Genomic DNA, 19,207 nt, shown 5'->3' on the forward strand with positions numbered 1-19,207 from the left:
GCGTTTCCGCAGGTCCTTCCTCCCTGCAGCTGTCAGACTGTACAATCAGAACTGCTCCCAACAAACATAGATGTTTACATCTGCGCTGTAACTGCAATAAGTTAATCAACCGATTTGCACTACAACCTGGTTTGCCTCTTATCTGTAGTTATTTTTATTTAATTTAATAACTGTACAGTACTCTGTTTATATAGTAACCATTGTCCTTAATGTAAATATGTAAGAAAAATTGTGTATGTTTCTGTTCTGTGTCCTGTGTACTGTTTGTTTGTATATGTGTCTTTTTGGCTGCTGTTACAACCAAATTTCCCCTTGTGGGACAATTAAAGGATTATTCTATTCTTCTATTCTATTACAACAGTTTGTTAATATAAATCAGAATACTTCAATAATCCCTATGGAAATGGTGTAAACATTAGTTCCCATACCAGGAGACAAACCCAGGCCACCTGGGTGAAAACCAGGAAACCTAACCAATAGCCCATATGGGACATGATAGCCCAGGGGGACATTAAAAAAAAAAAAAGAAACACTCAATTGACTTGAGATGTATTTTTTTTTATAAGGCATAAGATATGAAATTTTTAATGGGTTTAAAAAAAAATCCTGATCAAACAATGTTGATTAAAAACACTTGATTTGCTGGGAGGTCTAAAGATTGAACGTCATAAATTTTTGGCATATACCTCGTTAAAAATCAGATTCCAGTGAATTTCATGTCCAGTGGACACAAAGCAGCATAACGGCAAAATGCTCTGTGATTGTGATGATTTGGTAATAAATGGTTAGCAGATAGTGTAGAGTATCTGTAGCAGAGCTTTTTCACTGAAAACAGCTGCTTGCTCTTTTGATAAATGAGTCTGATGAGAGCCTCGGACTGGAAATGTGCAGAGCACAGACTCAATTTTATAAGTTGAAAGATGCTAAGGCTTTAGCACAGAGCTGAAGGGAATTGCAAGATTAGTGGAAAATTATTTGCGGGTTCTTCTCTATAAGCACAGCAGCACACATTTCAAGTATTTCAACCAGCTGTCTGGAAAACAGAATCGTCATTTCAGCTTAGGATAATGTCAGTGGTATTTATAAAAGCAATTTGTTGTGAGTGGCCACTATATAATACGTGCAAAAAATACATTCAAGTTACAGGCTTTGATAAACATGAATACTCTATTTTACAGCAGTCATATTTCATTGTTTCTTCTTCCGATATCGTCTAACATGTATACATTTAAACAGGGAAAAATAGCTGTAACATAAAGGGTAGGAGGAGTAAGACAGTTTAGACAGTGTTAGGACATAAAATCTACCCACTGCACCGCCCCACTTCCCCTCCCCTCACATTTACTACTCTTTCCATGCAAGTTCTCCACTCCACCACTACCCTCCTCCCTTATCCCTCCCTTTCTCCTCCCTCCCCAAGGCCAGAGGAGTGATCAACCTTTAAACAAACCAGAGAGCCAGCAGAGCAGAGCAGAGCTCGCACACCCTCACACACAGACATACAGCTGCCGAGGAAAGTCTGGTGAGCTGTAGCGGAGAGCAAAACCGAGGTAGGTTTTTTGCAGCTGTGGGTGAAGATGACCTCATCGTTGTGTTTCTCAGCAGCTGTAAATCAGATCTGGCTCGAAGAAATGAATGCTTTTATTCTGTTCTTCTCAGTTCTTTGAAACTGAGAAGTTCAGACAGCTTTTTGCAGTCTGAACTTTTGCTTAGAATCAAGTTTACCATGTCAGTTGTTGTTAGATATTAAATTTTCCCGTAATCATCCTCTACAGACATTCATCTCAATTGGGCTTCAGCAGATCTTTGAAGAGTTTAACAGTGTGTTTGCATTTTATTCACTTTGTATTTTCAGACAGAAGCTGGAGTGAAGTTGGTACCTGGAAAGCAGACCTTACTGAGCATCCTATCTCAGGACGTAGCTGAAGGAGTGGTAATAACACAGACCAGACCTTTGCCACCCCTTTCAAACTTTCACCTCTTAATTCCTGTCCATCAGTCCCCACCCCCTCCAGCAAAACTCTCAGAACACTGACTGAGGCAGACAGTCACCAGGGAAGAGTCATTAACTTGCAGACTTGGAAGCTATCTGGCCTGTTCCCCAAGGGTCAGCAGTGGTGGGATCTGTGCCAATGCAAGCCCCAGCTGTGGGTGACATGGGAGAAGTGTGCTGCCCACAATCTTGCTCTCAAGAGGGCGAGACTGTGTGTGCAGCACTAGCCCGTTATGAGAACACTCTAAGGGATGCCATCAGGGAGATCCATGTGGATGTGAGTACTTTTAAACTGGGTATGGAGCGTCGTCTGGAGGAGACGGCCAACTTGAGTGGGCCCCTCGGACGAGCCGTGGCTCATCTCCAACAGGAGAATCGGCAGCTCAGGAGTCAGCTGGATTCTCTGACTCGACAGGTGGAGCTCCTCAGTGGCATCACATGTGACAGGAGCACCTTGCTGAACAACAACCACCACACACATGCCCAAAACCACAAGAACCACCTAGATGACATTGAGGAGAATCACCATGAGATAAAGGAGGTGATCTACGGAAAAGGTGAGGCTCACACGCAGAGTCAGGCTCATGTACACATGCAGACCTCCACCTTGGGAAGCCAAGCCCAGACCTACAGCAACCTCAGCAATCAGACTATCCCTGCATCCCCCCCTGCCACTTTTTCATCCTGCTCCACCTCCAGTAGTCCTCCAGTTGGCTCCAGAGTTTCCTCCATGGTGACAAGCCCAGTGTCTGGGAGCAGCCCCTCCATCACCCGCTTCTCCAGCCGAGCCACTTTTGCTGTGTCCAGCAAGACCAATGTGAGTACTTCATAAAGCAGAAATCCATTCATGAAGAGTTCTTTAGTGGTTCAGAGGTTTTTGATGTCTGAAGAATTGCCGAATGAACAAATGTGAAAGTTCTTCAGTCAACCTTGCCACGTCACATTTATTTTTATTTGCACTAACATTGAACTGGTTTGTATTGACAACAGTGACAAGGCGCAGTTAAACTCCTAATTTGGTTCAGTGGGTTCAAAAACCAGCTTCAAACTTTGCATTTGTATTTTAATAATAATAATTTATTTCATTAATCTTTTTAACGTAAATCTAAGTAATCACAAGGAGATTTTTCTGTAATATCATCATCGCAACCAATTTCACCCAGTAACCATCAGCAACATGTCAGGGAATACACATTTTTCCCTTCCTACCTGTCTTGGCCTAGGCCTATCTGCCTCTAAATGTTGTGCTAACTTAGCTAACTGCTAACTTCCTTTAGCATATATTAGCATATACACTTATATAGATGATTATATATCTGTAGTTCACAATTTCAGTTTATCTGTTATATTATTGGTAATAAATGAACCTGTAGATACATTTAAATATCGCAGTTTTATAATTACATTTGGCTGAATATAGAGTTTTAATTTAGCTAGCAGTTAAATTGTTGTAATATTACTGCAATATATACTGTTTCTTTAACTTTTTAATTGTTCCTTAAAAAGTTTCTTAATTGTTTCCTGGCAGTAACCCGACTGAAAATCATTGCTTTAGCCTGCAAGGGAAGAAATGTTACACTCTCTCAAGGAAGCTATTCCACTTGATGCCCTCCAGGGTTCTTGTAGAAGCTCTTTGCATATTTTTATCTACTCTCTATTTTACAGTTCAGATTTGTCATGTACTTTGTAACATGAATGGAAATTTAAGCAAAGAGAAGTAATCCAGTAGTTGCAATGGCCACAGTGGTAAAGACGCAGATTTATGAGTTTAAATGAAGCAATGTTGCATTGTGGGTGTGTAGATGTGTCATACGAGGCACTGGCTATGTCACTGTGGTTGCACAATAGGTCTCTGCCGGGATGCTTCAGGATTTATGAAGTGCAGTAACATGAGTCGAGAAGGCTCCTGGGAGGTGAGGTTAGTGCGGTTGTGTGGTTTTTCAGACCTGTACCAAATATTTGAAGTCAGCATTGTGAAATGTCGGCTCTGGTTAGTCATTATTATAGTCCTGCATGTACCACGTGGATCCAGTTTTGGTTTGGGATTTTCATCTCTTAGCTTCACCTGAATGATTACATAGTTCTCCTCTGGTCTTGTGAAAGTCGTTTGAAACTCTAATGAATGCATCCAGAAACTGGTGGGTGAAGCTTACAAAACAAGCTTGTTCTCTTAGTTTCTGTAAAGCTGATATTTTTCCAGATGCCAAGAATGTTTCAGAGCTGGTTTCATGATGTGTCCGTGTGAATTACATCACAATTCATCACTGAGTTTGTGAGTCAGAGTTTTAGTGTTTTGTGCTTTCTGAGCTATTCCTAGTTATTTTAAGTTCAGCTTGGGATGCAGTTCATGAAAGTATGTCTTCAGTCTTATGACTGTTCTTAACCACTTACATCAGCTGGTTTTGTTTTCCTCCTTGGCTTGTTTTGCCTCTGATGAAACCAAAAGAGAATCTCCTGGCTTTTATCCATCCTGTGGTTTCTGCATCACTCAGCCGGTTGATGATGAGCGTGTGGTTTTCCTGGCCTTGCCCTCATCATAAATTTATGGGTTCCTCAGAGAAATAAGGAAACTTTCTAAATATTTAGGCTAGACAGCAGCTTAAGATGATCAAGATACTTTTTAATGTCTTCCCATTCCTAGGCGATTGAGTGGTTTGGAGTACTGATTATAACCTTCAAGTATTTGCAATTTCAGAGCGATAGAATTATATGGAACTTGAGAATGTTAAATGCATTTTTAAGGTATGCACCAATCTTACCTATGACCCCCAACCTATCCCACCTGAGAGTGAGTGAGATACACAAGGTGCCATATCAAAACCTAAACTTTAAATATGTGTACTGTGCTTACATTTATGTGATTGTATAGTATATTATTAAAATCTTGGTTCTTTTTTTTTTTCATTTTCTATGCCAAAGATTCTTTGCAGAGCAGATGTTCACTTTGCTGAACTCAATGACCACCATTGTGAGTCCATCAACAGTAGATAATATGTGAAGTCACATGTCAAGCTGTTTTACTGTCAAAGTACTTTAAAGTGACACTGGGAAACTTGTATGGCAGGAGGAGGTCCTGAGAAGACTCACTATAAAGTTGTGAAAAGTGTGACAATCATGAGGTTAGTATTAAGAGTCTGCTTTTTATTCAGAGCAGGGCAGCTCCAAATTCAGGCTTTCCTGTGCACTCAGCGCTGACACAAACCTGGGAGATACACATACCATCATGGGAAGTAGTAAACACGTTGTATGGAAACGGCTGACATAACTAGTCAGTGTTTTGTGGTTATTTACATCCAAGTAATTAGAATTCCAGGTTATGTCAACTGGACTGGCATTCAGATAGTTGTAATTACTCACTCAATGCAGTTACACTACACCACATTATCACACATAATCATAAAGTATTTATCTCACCCCTATGAACATATGAGAGGCAATATGGAACTCCTTAAACATAGAAATGGACATGCAGCATCCAAAATGGTAGTCAGTGAAATTAAATATTTATATTATTATTTTATTAATGTCCAACAGAAGTTAGATGTTGGCTTTATCAATGGAGCCATCCACCACCAGCTGGCACCTTACTGCCTTGCTGGCTTCTTACTACTAGTACTTAAAAAGAAAGCTGCTGGCGCTAGCTCTGCTAACTTTAGCCATATTCAGCAAATTAGCATTGCGCATGTGCCATGTGCTGCATGTTGAAAAGTGCCACACATACTGTAGCATTTAAAATACAATTTGGTTCACAAAGAATGTCATTGACAGCTTCAAAAATACACATGCACATCAATCAGAATGTAATTTTAGCATTTTAGACTAGCTGACTTGTCTGATCTTTTTTTTCCTTTTAAATAGGCCAGAGCATCACTAATTTGAACTTCTGACATCTTTGGGGTCTGGTTTTCTCCTTGGTATTGTAGCATGTCATCTTGCCAAGATCTAAAATGCTAGATAGAAAAGGTGGATGTAGAGTTTTTTTAAGTCAGGAAAGGACTTGACCAGCAAATTAAGTCTAAGAGCAGACAGTTTCTCCAAAAAGCCCCAGATTTCATTGCAGGATTTACAATGTGTTTTAATGGCTTTTAGTGTCAAAGAGCACTATATTTCTATATATTTACATCCATCCATTCACTTCCCGCCTATCCCAGCTGTCATAGGGCGAGAGGCGGGGTACACCCTGGACAGGTCGCAGGGCTAACACACAGGGACAGACAACCATTCACACCTATGGGCAATTTGGATTAATCAATTAAATGGGAATAGGTGGGAGGAAGTCGGAGTACCCAGAGGGAACCCACGCAAACACACAAACTCCACACAGAAAGACCCCGGCCTGATGGTGGACTTGAACTCAGGACCTTCTTGCTGTGTGGCAAAAGTGCTAACCACCGTGCCACCGTGCTGCCCGTATTTATGTCGCCTTACAAAACAAATACCTAATGAACAATTAGCTGGAGAGCAGGCCATTTGAAATAATTTAGTCTGCGCTGACAGACATACTGTGCAAACATTTTGTGAGAACCAAAGATAGCTTTGGTTCCTCATACCAACTGTGATGCACAGTGGTCTTAAGAAGTCTTGCAAATCCACTTCGGAATGTCTCAAAAGAAATGCAGCATTATGGAAGGAGTTCCATTGATATGTTGCTGGGGAAACAGGCAGTACATGCAAGACAAGCATCTTGCATTTGAAGGAATTTTGCCTCGAAGCGTCATCAGAAATTACCCACAAGCAATTTATTTCTGCTAAATGGGCACTGCTAGCCTTTGAAGCCATGGGTGCACCTACTCATGATTACATCTGTTGATGATATGATATTCATGCAGAGTTACAAGTCTTACAAAAATGTTAAAAGCATTTGCACACTTTATGCTAAAAGCTGTTGCTCCTGTATCCGTAATTACCAAACTATGTCGTGGATACAACAGAAGAATGTTATCTGTTATCTGTGAAATCATGTGGTCAGAGCTAAACAACACAAGGGCACCTTTGTTTCTGTGTGTCTCTGCTGTGGGAGATCCCCCACTGTCAGCCACACACAGCAGAATAATGCATGTGTTCACAGAGGTTGGCTGTGTGTGCTCTGTGTTGTGGTAATAGCTTCATGGCTGCTGTTTGAAATCATAATTGCAGCTCGCTCAGGTGCCACATCCTCACCTGGCTGTCAAGGTGAGATGGGGAGGATACGGTGCATAGAGTTCAGTTTCTGTTAAAAAAAATACAAAGACTGCAGGCATACTTAACAGCTTGTGTCCAGGCTGAAGCTATCTGCAGTCAGAGAGAGGTGTACAGGCGTGTCGTCTTCCAGCCTGCTCTCCAGCTGTTACTCCTCACCATCAATGTACATGTCAAGCGGTCACAAGTAGACACGCGTACCTATGTGCACACATTTCACCTTCTCCATCTGGAAAGTTTTTGAGGTTTATAAGGAGGCAGGTGTGTGGCTTTATTCTATTTTTATTCTACTTTAATAGTCCTGGGCAGCAAGAATTAAAGAAGATCATGATTAGAATAAAGACATACAACCTTTCAACAATATACTCTCGTCCTCCTGTGTTTCTGTTGTGTTTCTATCTATGTTGTTTCCTCCTAGTCCACATTCTCCATCTCACAGACACATGTAGGCAGAAACATCACCATTTACAATTACAGTACCAAAGCAGTTGTCTCAATGGGCCATTGTGTGGGTTCTTGTGCTTTATTTGGAGTACATTAAGTGTAGAAGGATTACAGACCTGACCTCCTTTTCATTCCTCCAGTCATGACCCCCCGCCCCCCACCACCACCACCACCATCCACCACCTGCTATTCTTACTTCAACAAGTGTTTCACTAGAAACTGAGCTAAGAAAAAAAGGGGGAAATGGCTCTATTTTAACTCAGGGTCCAGTTCCTGAGACAAGGGATTTAATCAGTGCATCCAGTGTCACTTTGCTGGTGTTGTTCATACAGCAAGGTATTAGGTCTCATCATTAGTGATAACCCTAACCCTAACCTAGCCCTATACCCAAAGATTTTTTAAGAAAAGGTGTGAATAGTTTCTGATGTGGGTCATTAAGAATGAAAGTTTCCTGTTTCCCAAGACTTAAGAGAGAAATTTAAAACAAACTGAAATAACATATTTGGAATTCCTAGGGTTGGGCAACCACCTAACCTAGAGTTGTGGCTGTCACCAATGATGACCTCAGGTCATCGTGCTCCAGGACCATTGTTGCAACTGATTGAGATGCTACAGCTTTACAACTTGGTGAAAGGGACAGTTAAACGTAGCAGTGGGAGACGTTTTCCTTCAGCCTTTAGAACGTCAGATGAGATACTCAAAAGCAACACAGTCCACAAACACTCATTCTATGTTTCACCCAGGTGACGGGATCTCTTTTAAAACCAAAAATCAGTGTTGATCTACTAATTTCATTGGTTAGGTTTGCACAACAAAACTACTTCAACAAAAAGTTGTGGTTTTCGATGAAACGGATTATTTTACATTGTTAACCATTTTAAAAAGAGTCAGCATTTTAGAAAGCCTTTCTCACAGAAAGAACAAATTCTCCACTGTCTTTCGCCAGTCACAAAGCAGCATTATTGGTCAGTGGCAATGTACAAACAACAACAGAGTTGTGTTTTTTCATTAGCTAGTGGTCTTTTCTCATTCCCAGGGTGTCTCTTATTGAAGCAGCAGTGTCCTGACTTTGGTGCTGAGGTATAAGTATATTTATAAGATTTTAAAAAATAAAAATCATCCATTTACTGTTCATAACTATAGACTTAAAGCCAAAACAGTCTTATGTCAGACCATAAATAAGCTTACTAATGGTCAATTTGGGCATTATTTTTGGCCATTTTTAGATGGCAGTCTATGGAGACCACTACAGGAACTGAAGTTGATGTTTGCTTTGCCTTTATTTTTCAGCCCTGGAGGCTCTCACTTGCTTTTAGTGTGTGGAAAATGGGTGTGCTTGATTTATGGCTCACGATGGAAAAGCTACATATTGAGCAGTTGCCGATGTGTTGTTTTCATGCACCATCTAAAACATCAATAAATCATTACCAGGCGCATTTTGAGGTATTTTTGTTCTTGTCAGCAGTCTGGTACAAATTCAAGAAAGGATTTTATTGGTGGTGGCAGACCTAGCAGGAAGCAACAGGATTTATGGGAAATGTGGTTTTAATTTTGAAGAACATCTGCACTCTACCACTGCTTCAAGACAGAAGCTATCCACTGGCTCAACCCATGTCTTATTTTTACAGCAATTATACCAGGCTCCTAAACTACATATGACAGTAATAATATACTGGCATGCTGAAGGGAAATCTTGTATAGTTATCAGAGTTTTGAACAGCTAAGCTGTGGTCTGATCTTCAGATTTGTTACACCCCCTAAGTCCCTCCCCATACACCCGTGATCTCCATCTCCCACTAACATTATAAAATCCAGCACTGATGCTATCTACACAGTTGAGCAACAGACCATTGTAGCAGTCAGCCTACACTCTTTAGTTTAGCCACAGATTGAGAAGAGACTGATGATTGCATGTTCAGGGTATTTAAATGCACTGACCCAAGTCCAAACTGCAGTACACATCCTTTGCCAGGATTACTGCCTGCTGCTGCACTCGTTTAGCAGTAAATTAGTAAAAACCACAATAGTATGGTTCTTGCTTTGTATGCACACATATAAATTATGTATATATGGTGATACAATGTGCACACACACCATGTTAGTCAACTTTATTTTTCTGGGTTTGTTGTAGTTTAATTTAAAAAGTAGACCTATTGTAGTATTCTTTATTTTCATTTGTCACTAATATAGCCAAAGTTTGCAATAATAACAATAGCAGATATTAGATGTGAGTCCATCTGCTTTGCGCTCTCATTTTGAGTTTCAGGGATGGAGCTGCAAATGGCAGTTTTCTAAAGGAAATGGAAAGAGAACCAAAAATGGCTTGTTTTAAATATCAATTCAATCCATCAATCCATTTTCTGGGTGGCTGGGTCACAGAGGAAGCAGCATGAGCAAACAATCTACCTTTCCCCACCCACCTCCTCCAGCTTATCTGGGGGTACACCAAGGTGTTCCCAGGCTAGCCAAGAGATATAATCTCTCCAGCGTATCCTGGGTCTACCCCAGGGGCTTTTTATGCAGGGACATGCCTTGAACACTCCACCTTAACTGGTTCCTTTCGATGTGGAGGAGCAGCAGTGCATTCCCACAAGTGCATTCCCACCTCTTATACCCAAAACTTACTTGACTGGTAAATCGACAGCTTTGCTTTTACCCTCAGCTCTCTATTCACCACAGTAGACCAGTGCACCATCCATATCACTGCAAATGCAGTTCCAATCCATCTGTATATCTCCAACTCCACTTTTCCCGGCTACCAGATTAATTCACTTTTATGTATATAGCTCCAAATCACCAAAACCTCATGACACTTTACATTGTAAGGTAAAACCCCTACAATAATAGAGAGAAAACCCCAACAATCTGATGACCCCCTATGAAAAAAAAAAAAAACATGGTGAGAGTAGGAAGGAAAAACTCCCTTTTAAAGGAAGAAACCTTTAGCAGAACCAGGCTCATGAAGGGACAACTATCTCCTGGTTTGGAGAAAGACAGGACACAAGACACACTGTGAAGGAGATTAATAATAACTAACTTTACACAGAGGATAAGCTAACAGACCTTTCCAAGACCCAGTCTGAGACCAACAAGGATTATTTGAAACTCTGAATCAGGCAACAGTGGTCAAGCATTGTCCAAGACTAAATTGGGGTGACTTAAAGTTAATCAGTTTGCTTAATTACGTTACTCAAATTTTGGTCAGATTTTAACAGACTGAAAATGTGTGTCTGGGTGCAGAAAGACAAATAAATGAGTTAGAGGTCTACACTGCAGGGTAAAGAGCATGGTGTTGTATACTTCTGTGATAAAGACAGCTGACATTTACACACCCGCCTGTGGAGACTCCCCACAGTCTCTGATAGCTGTGACGAACAACTCCTGATATCTGTCTGCCATCCATACATGCATCCATCCATCTATTCTCTCTGTGTGGCTCTGTGGCCCCTTCCTCACCCTTTAACCTTCCCCCATATTCCCATCCGAGCTGGGCTGCACTTTAAGGCTGGATTCCTGGTACCAACACCCCATCCTCCACTTTGTGGCTATTAATACAGTCATGAGTGAGACAGAAAACAGAGTTTAACCTCTTAACATCCACCAGGTCACTAGTCCCCTAAACACCACTTCATTTTTACAGGAAGGTATAGGGTTACTTATGTTCACACCCAGACCTTAATATGGGATTTTCTCTTATGTAATACAACTAAATAGAAATCTTAGACCAGAAGCACTGTAAGGCCAGAATGCATGTAACATAGTATCTCTAAGTGGTGGATGTTAAGAGATCATAACTCCTATCTTGGAGTCAGTTATCAATACACAATATATCATAGAAGTATGTCTACCCTCGTGATTGGCTGCTATTGAGTTTGGACCAATATTGAAATGCAGAACAAAAACTGAGGAACAGATGAAAAGAAACCAAGTAGTGTGTGTGTGTGTGTGTGTGTGTGTGTGTGTGTGTGTGTGTGTACACATGCTGGGGGTTTAACAGAGGTATGCAGCCACTCCCAGACTACCCCTGGCTCTCTTAATGACTTCCAGACAATAGGCTGTGTTCCTGTCATCATCTCTGTGGAAACAGGTTAATAACTGACCAACCAGCCTGTGGGACCACTCACTCACACTGCCCTCTGGAAGTCAGCTTCAGGAGATGATAGATTTTAAGGTTGCCTCTTTGGCTATCTCCACTCAGTCCCATGCTGGGAATACTTTACAGATTTCATTTAGCAGCACTCTGGCTTTGTTGTCTTGGAGCAATGCACAGAAGGCACTTTAAGGAAAACTGGTTTTAGGGGTTAGGTGACACTTTGACAAGGTCTTGGTGAGAGTGCAAACACACATCCACTGAGTGTTAACTGGGCATAATTCATCACATATTGGCACTGGAATACTAAAGTGAGGTGGCCTTCCTTTTTCACCTGGTTCTCTAAACATAACAACGCACCTGTCTGGGGTAGCTGTATGCTACAAACGAGAGTGAAGGGAGAGGAGATCCAGACCGTTCATGTTCACCAACATAGTAGAGGTCAGCATGTCAAACTCCCCCGTTTATGCTGACATCCTCTGCCTCATTGCCTGGAAAAGAGGAGGATGGAGGAGGGGAGGTCTTTATTCCTTCCACATGTTGGAGCGAGATGTTACTGTGAGAAATGTCCATTTCCAAAAGCCCACCTGGACCCATTTGTCATCAATACTTGGCCTGAAAGACACAGAACCCACTGTGTTCTTATTCCATTATTCTTAAATCACAAATGAATCCGACGTAACCACCAACACACAAGGAGAAGCTAACAAATGTGCTTTCTGTTATATTTTTTGAGATGCGGCAGGTAGTGGATTGTAAATTATACTCTTAACACAGCCTACATTCACAGAACAACAGGTAACTATTCACTACATTTAGCCACGTTGTATTCCTTTGTCTTTGAGAGACACAGGATTATCAGAAAATTAAGAAAAGTCTGAAAGCACAAGTGAAACCACATGCTGGCAGCAGCTAAGACTGCGTCTTGCATTCGGTGGTGCTATGTTAGTGAAGTAAACCTTTCCCTGTACAGTAATTCTCACCTGCAATTAGGTTTTTATATTGACTCAGTTCAAAGGCTGTGCATATTTTCCACTCCCAACCCTAAGTGGTGTTCCCTGGGATTTTTCTTTAAGAAATTGCAGGCTGTGTGAATGTATTTGAAGAACAGGCGGTGTGAGTGTGTCTGTTTCCTTCAGAAAATGATTCCTCAGTAGAATCCAGTAAGGAAATTACAGAGTCGGAGTCCTTTGTAACTGTTTCCTCTGATAGCATTACAGTAGCTTCTGTACATGATAACATGCTTCTTGCGCCGTATGTTTCTGGACAGTTTGCTGTTATCTTTATTCTGCTTTGACCTTTTTCTTGCTGCTATAGAAAAATGGAAGGTCACATTCACAGTGATGTATGATAATTTACAAGCTTTGTAATAATTTACAATATGTAGTTTATAGTCCTGTATTGCTACAAGCACACAAGTCCTCACTCTGTAATCATGTGTGTATTCATGGAAATCTTTGCACTGGGGCATTTGTTTTGCAAATAAGTAGCTACTAAAGTTTGGTAATGGGTAACGCATACATACACACACTTTCCTTCACACTAGCACTTGTTGGAAGGGTACCAGCCATTGTTTAATGGTTGTTCCTTTCCTCCAGCACTCAAAAGTCACTCTAAGAGAATGAAAGACAGGGGACGGCTTACAAGATGGAAAGATGAAAGAATAACAGATATAAGAAAGACATTTAGCTATACACCTGGTCAGCCAACTACATTTTAAAAGCAACATTTTCTGAAGTACCAGGACACTGCATTAGCATAATTTTTCTCCTAGAGAACAAAGAAAGTCAAGTTAGGGTTGACTGGGATGGCCTGGAACTCAGAGGGCTAAAGCACAAGATGTCACCAAGCAGAGCAGTTTTGTCTTTGGCCTCAGAGATCCTGATGACTTCATTAATTGGAGATAAATTATCTGAAATTCAGGAGCGGGACCACGCCTCCAGACACACACCTTACGGGTCTTATCTATATATGAGCCCCCCAAGTTCCACAAGTTTTTCGTTCTTGTCTTTATGCCCCAACCTCCCTCTCTCCCCTTTTTCAATTCTTTTCACTTCTTCACTTCTCATTAGTACATGGGGAGCCACCGCCAGTCCCCTTTGAGGCCTTCCCCAAACCGCAGCTCAATTCATGTCCAAGCCATTTACCTTTATCTATTAAAATGCTGTCAAACCTAAAATGAGGACGTGGGCCCAGCTAGTGAAACTTGTGTTCACATTACAGTGATGCACCACATGCGTTACCACCCTGTTAATATTCAGAGTGCAGATGAAAAAAACCTGAAAACTGCCAAGAGCAACTTAGAGAGAAAAAAGAATTGATAGTAGATCAGTGTCAATTTTTACAATCAGTTGTAGTCATAATTTAGGTATCTAAATTATTTTATTTTTAGTTGACTAGATATCATAAAATTAAAGCAGACTAAATCTAAAGTTGATTTAGTTGACTAAAATAGAAAGTGTAAAAGTCTATACCGGTGAGAGTTGCTCCACACAGTTTCTTTGAAATCTAATGCAAAACGTGTGTACGTATGTCTCCTCTTCTCTTCCTGTGTAGCGTTTGGATCACTTCCAAAAAAAATTATTTCAAGAAGTTTTCATCTTGTTTTATTTGTAGATACATTTCATCATAATTTTTGTCCTCATATCATCCTTAGATGATAAGTTGATACCATTCTCATGTTATTATAGTTCACATAAAGCTAGAGAAAGCATGAGGTTGACTTAGCATAAATGACTACAAGTATAGAATCTTAGCTAGTACAGCTACTGTTTGTAACGCTTCTGTAAAATTACCTTTTTTCCTCACATTTGTGTTTACCACAAAGCCAAAACTAATCTAAGTAGTTTTGGCTTTGTGGTAAACACAAATGTAACATGTTCTTAGTCAAATTTAGGGCAGTTGAGGGGGCTAAACTTAGCAATTACAGAGAGGGTCAGCTAAATGTTAAACTAGGTCAGCATGTTGGGTGAAAATTGTGAAAAAAATTCCAAATTTCCATTTGTGTGTACGGGGAGTGCAGAATTATTAAGCAAGTTGTATTTTTGAGGAATAATTTTATTATTGAACAACAACCATGTTCTCAGTGAACCCAAAAAACTCATTAATATCAAAGCTGAATGTTTTTTGAAGTAGCTTTGAGTTTGTTTTTAGTTTTAGCTATTTTAGGGGGATATCTGTGTGTGCAGGTGACTATTACTGTGCATAATTATTAGGCAACTTAACAAAAAACAAATATATACCCATTTCAATTATTTATTTTTACCAGTGAAACCAATATAACATCTCCACATTCACAAATATACATTTCTGACATTCAAAAACAAAACAAAAACAAATCAGCGACCAATATAGCCACCTTTCTTTGCAAGGACACTCAAAAGCCTGCCATCCATGGATTCTGTCAGTGTTTTGATCTGTTCACCATCAACGTTGCGTGCAGCAGCAACCACAGCCTCCCAGACACTGTTCAGAGAGGTGTACTGTTTTCCCTCCTTGTAAATCTCACATTTGATGATGGACCACAGGTTCTCAATGGGGTTCAGATCAGGTGAACAAGGAGGCCATGTCATTAGTTTTTCTTCTTTTATACCCTTTCTTGCCAGCCACGCTGTGGAGTACTTGGATGCGTGTGATGGAGCATTGTCCTGCATGAAAATCATGTTTTTCTTGAAGGATGCAGACTTCTTCCTGTACCACTGCTTGAAGAAGGTGTCTTCCAGAAACTGGCAGTAGGACTGGGAGTTGAGCTTGACTCCATCCTCAACCCGAAAAGGCCCCACAAGCTCATCTTTGATGATACCAGCCCAAACCAGTACTCCACCTCCACCTTGCTGGCGTCTGAGTCGGACTGGAGCTCTCTGCCCTTTACCAATCCAGCCACGGGCCCATCCATCTGGCCCATCAAGACTCACTCTCATTTCATCAGTCCATAAAACCTTAGAAAAATCAGTCTTGAGATATTTCTTGGCCCAGTCTTGACGTTTCAGCTTGTGTGTCTTGTTCAGTGGTGGTCGTCTTTCAGCCTTTCTTACCTTGGCCATGTCTCTGAGTATTGCACACCTTGTGCTTTTGGGCACTCCAGTGATGTTGCAGCTCTGAAATATGGCCAAACTGGTGGCAAGTGGCATCTTGGCAGCTGCACGCTTGACTTTTCTCAGTTCATGGGCAGTTATTTTGTGCCTTGGTTTTTCCACATGCTTCTTGCGACCCTGTTGACTATTTTGAATGAAACGCTTGATTGTTCAATGATCACGCTTCAGAAGCTTTGCAATTTTAAGACTGCTGCATCCCTCTGCAAGATATCTCACTATTTATGACTTTTCTGAGCCTGTCAAGTCCTTCTTTTGACCCATTTTGCCAAAGGAAAGGAAGTTGCCTAATAATTATGCACACCTGATATAGGGTGTTGATGTCATTAGACCACACCCCTTCTCATTACAGAGATGCACATCACCTAATATGCTTAATTGGTAGTAGGCTTTCGAGCCTATACAGCTTGGAGTAAGACAACATGCATGAAGAGGATGATGTGGACAAAATACTCATTTGCCTAATAATTCAGCACTCCCTGTACATGAGGATGAAATAAAAGATGTTAGTGGCATTTAAAAGTCCAATATATAAATGTGAACGTCTAAACTGCTCCTTTCTTTTGATATCTAAGTTGGCTAAATATTAAGCAGACTATTCACTTAAAGAAAACGGACTGGTGCTCATAGCGCTTTTCCACTCAACCGAATGGTCATTTTTACTATAGGCTTCATTCACCCAGCCAAGCACTATTTTCTATACTTGTCTGACAGGCGCACATTTTCATCGAGGGCAGCTCAAGGTTCTGTCTCTTTCCCATCCTCACCTCAAACCCCACTCTTTCAGAGTCATTATTAAGGTGTCAGTGATGAAGACGCTTCTGACAGCTAAACAATGTCTTGTGACGAAAAACAGGATATGGCGCTCAACCATCACCCTCATACCTCGTCCTGTTTGAACAGACAGGTTTCCATGCGGGTGCGTTGTCCCAAAGCAACAGCTGACATTTGCAAATATTCTGGTATATACTTGCACTAGAGGAGGGATGGTAGCTGTCTTCAGTTTGAGCTAAATTGCAAAAAAATTAACACAGTTGTAATGACTAGATGTGTGAGTTTTTCTGAAGGTTGACAAATAAAATATTTAACTGAATACGATGATTTCAAATCAGCTATTTGACTGGGGGTTAAAAGAAATGATAGTGTTTTGCACAGTTTCCTTCAGTAGAGGTTGGACACTTATCCACAGGGTACCTCAGAGTGCCATGGATCACAAAAATGTAATATGTTCTCTTTTTCCTCATTTTTCCTCCTCTGTCTCTACTCTCAGACTGGGGGCTTCATCACATTTTCTGCTCTGCTTCAACAGTTTGGTCCAGATATTTTATAGTTCCTTACTCACGATTCAGTGACGCACTGGGGGATTTGTTGTACCTCTAAGAAAGAAAAAGGAGCTTTTATAAATGTGAATATGCATGTGCGTTCATGCATATTCACATTTATGCTAATAGTTAGCAGTTACCTCTGAGCTTTAACATCATTAATGTCATTTTTGCAAGACAAAAGCAAAACAAGAAAGCAGATAATGTAAGCTGACCTCCTTAAAGTCCATCCACTTTGGCTTTCTCTGTTTGTGTTTTTATGATTCCTCCTTACAGCTACTATTACACACGTGTCTGCCAGTACAGGGAGATGTGACTGTTGACTGTTAAAGGTTCATGAATCTGGAACCAGAGGAAGTGATGATGTCTTTAAAATGTGAGGCCTAATTAACAAGGATACAGGATTTCAAGCAGATGCTAATTCTTGGCATGGGTGTAGTTATGCTGAGTGTCATGGCACAAAAATACTGCATTTGTAGGTGGCCTGTCTAGCAATAATTTAATTGGCTGGAAGTGGTGAAGTCTAAATCTAAAGATACAGCTTAAGGTTAGTTCAGGTGCGTTTTAATGAAGATTTGGATTGGGAGCTAAACCATGCTCACAACACAGACTGTAACAGCATTTGCATTTTTATGTGAAATACAGGTTCAGCTCCTGAAACTACTTTAGGGGTTTCATGAAGTCATGGAGCAATGTCGCAAAATCGTAGATTTTTACATAGCTGGGAGTAATGATATCCTAGTGAGCTATGCTAATGCTAATCCTGCTCAGCAACTTGAAACTCTGTAATGTTTGCTTGACCTCATTGTCAGTGCTACATGCGTATTCACTCGTGTGAGTATAAATATTAGCTGTGTAGCAGCTGCTAACCTGAGTCTTGACCTTCACTGGTCAAAAAAAATACCCCTAAAGAGTAGTACTAATATTTATCTACTGCACACTGAAGATTGTGCACATTTTTCGTAAACTCACAGATCTGGCATAGATGTATAAATACAGTGTTTGGACTCATCACGTTACAGACGTTAAGAACATTTGAGTACTTCCAAATGTTAGGAGACACTGTCTGGCTGACATCCAGCTTTTGATAAAAGATGACTGTTTTGAAACTCTCATATCAGCACATCAAGTGCAGAGTAATCCAACAGATATCAGCTGACTGATTTCATACTCATGAGGCTCTTGTGCCAAAGTGTTTGTTTAACCAAATGCATGCAGAAATGTGATGAGTGCGGCCTGTCCTGTGGTCTCTGGTCAACCTTGTGCCACGTGAAGTGTGCAGAACACAGCGTTCAGCACCGCACTCTGCCAGCAAATAAACCTCGAGATACCAGAGAGTTTACAGGAACCTCAGCAGCTATGCTCTCATGTTTCCCCCTCTGACCCAAAGTGGACATCTGATGATCTGAGTACTTAAGCCGGGGAAGCTCCCCTCCCCAAAGCCAGACATTCTGCAATTTGTCTCCCTCCTCCTGCTGGATAGCCAGCTGTTTCCACCTCACTACCCTTATTCCCAGCCCCTCTTTTGCTTTCCTCACTTTATCATACATTACCCTTATTGAGTGTGTCATCACAATTTAATAAAATAACACCACCCCTGTCCGTGCACACATTCTCTCTTGTTGCCTTGCTTTGACACACATGACCCAGCAGCATTCCTATACGGTGAGCTCACTCTATCATGCACACATATACACACCCCAAGATTTCCTCAACCGAGCACAACGTGCTGTCACAGCCAGAGCAGCACATTGTATATACATGTATGTACAGAGAGGATGCAGAAGTTTCAAGTTTCTGTCTTCTGAGACTTTGCCTTGTGGCAGAAAATTGAGGTCCTTTCTTTATTCTTTAGGTGTTGTTGGGGTTTTGTTTATGGTTCCAACACCCACACACATTATCCAGTGAATATACCTCCATTGTACTGGGTGGGTTGAGATCTCAACAAACCGATGGCTCCAGACTGCTAGAGTGAAGTAGTAAGCTGTTTTATTCTATAATTTGGGTCATTTCACACTTGAAAATTCTTTCCAAGGTTTAAAGTCTTGACAGTGTTTGCACTCTTATTTCCTTGTTTAAATGTTTATGT

General features: G+C 40.9%; 1 protein-coding gene across 3 annotated transcripts in view; it reads left to right on the forward strand.

Annotated features, from left to right (window-relative positions):
* Window positions 1–1,420: 1,420 nt before the first annotated feature.
* Window positions 1,421–19,207, forward strand: part of smtnl (smoothelin, like) — a 35,552-nt gene continuing 17,765 nt past the window's right edge. For all 3 annotated transcript variants that reach the window (XM_019345276.2, XM_005461034.4, XM_019345278.2), the window contains exons 1-2: window positions 1,421–1,550; window positions 1,856–2,810. In XM_019345276.2, the coding sequence (XP_019200821.1) occupies window positions 2,133–2,810 (678 nt within the window). In that variant the 5' untranslated portion in view covers window positions 1,421–1,550; window positions 1,856–2,132. The remainder of the gene's footprint in view (window positions 1,551–1,855; window positions 2,811–19,207) is intronic.

The sequence above is a fragment of the Oreochromis niloticus genome, linkage group LG14, assembly GCF_001858045.2.
Source record: "Oreochromis niloticus isolate F11D_XX linkage group LG14, O_niloticus_UMD_NMBU, whole genome shotgun sequence".
In the NCBI taxonomy this organism is placed as follows: domain Eukaryota; kingdom Metazoa; phylum Chordata; class Actinopteri; order Cichliformes; family Cichlidae; genus Oreochromis; species Oreochromis niloticus.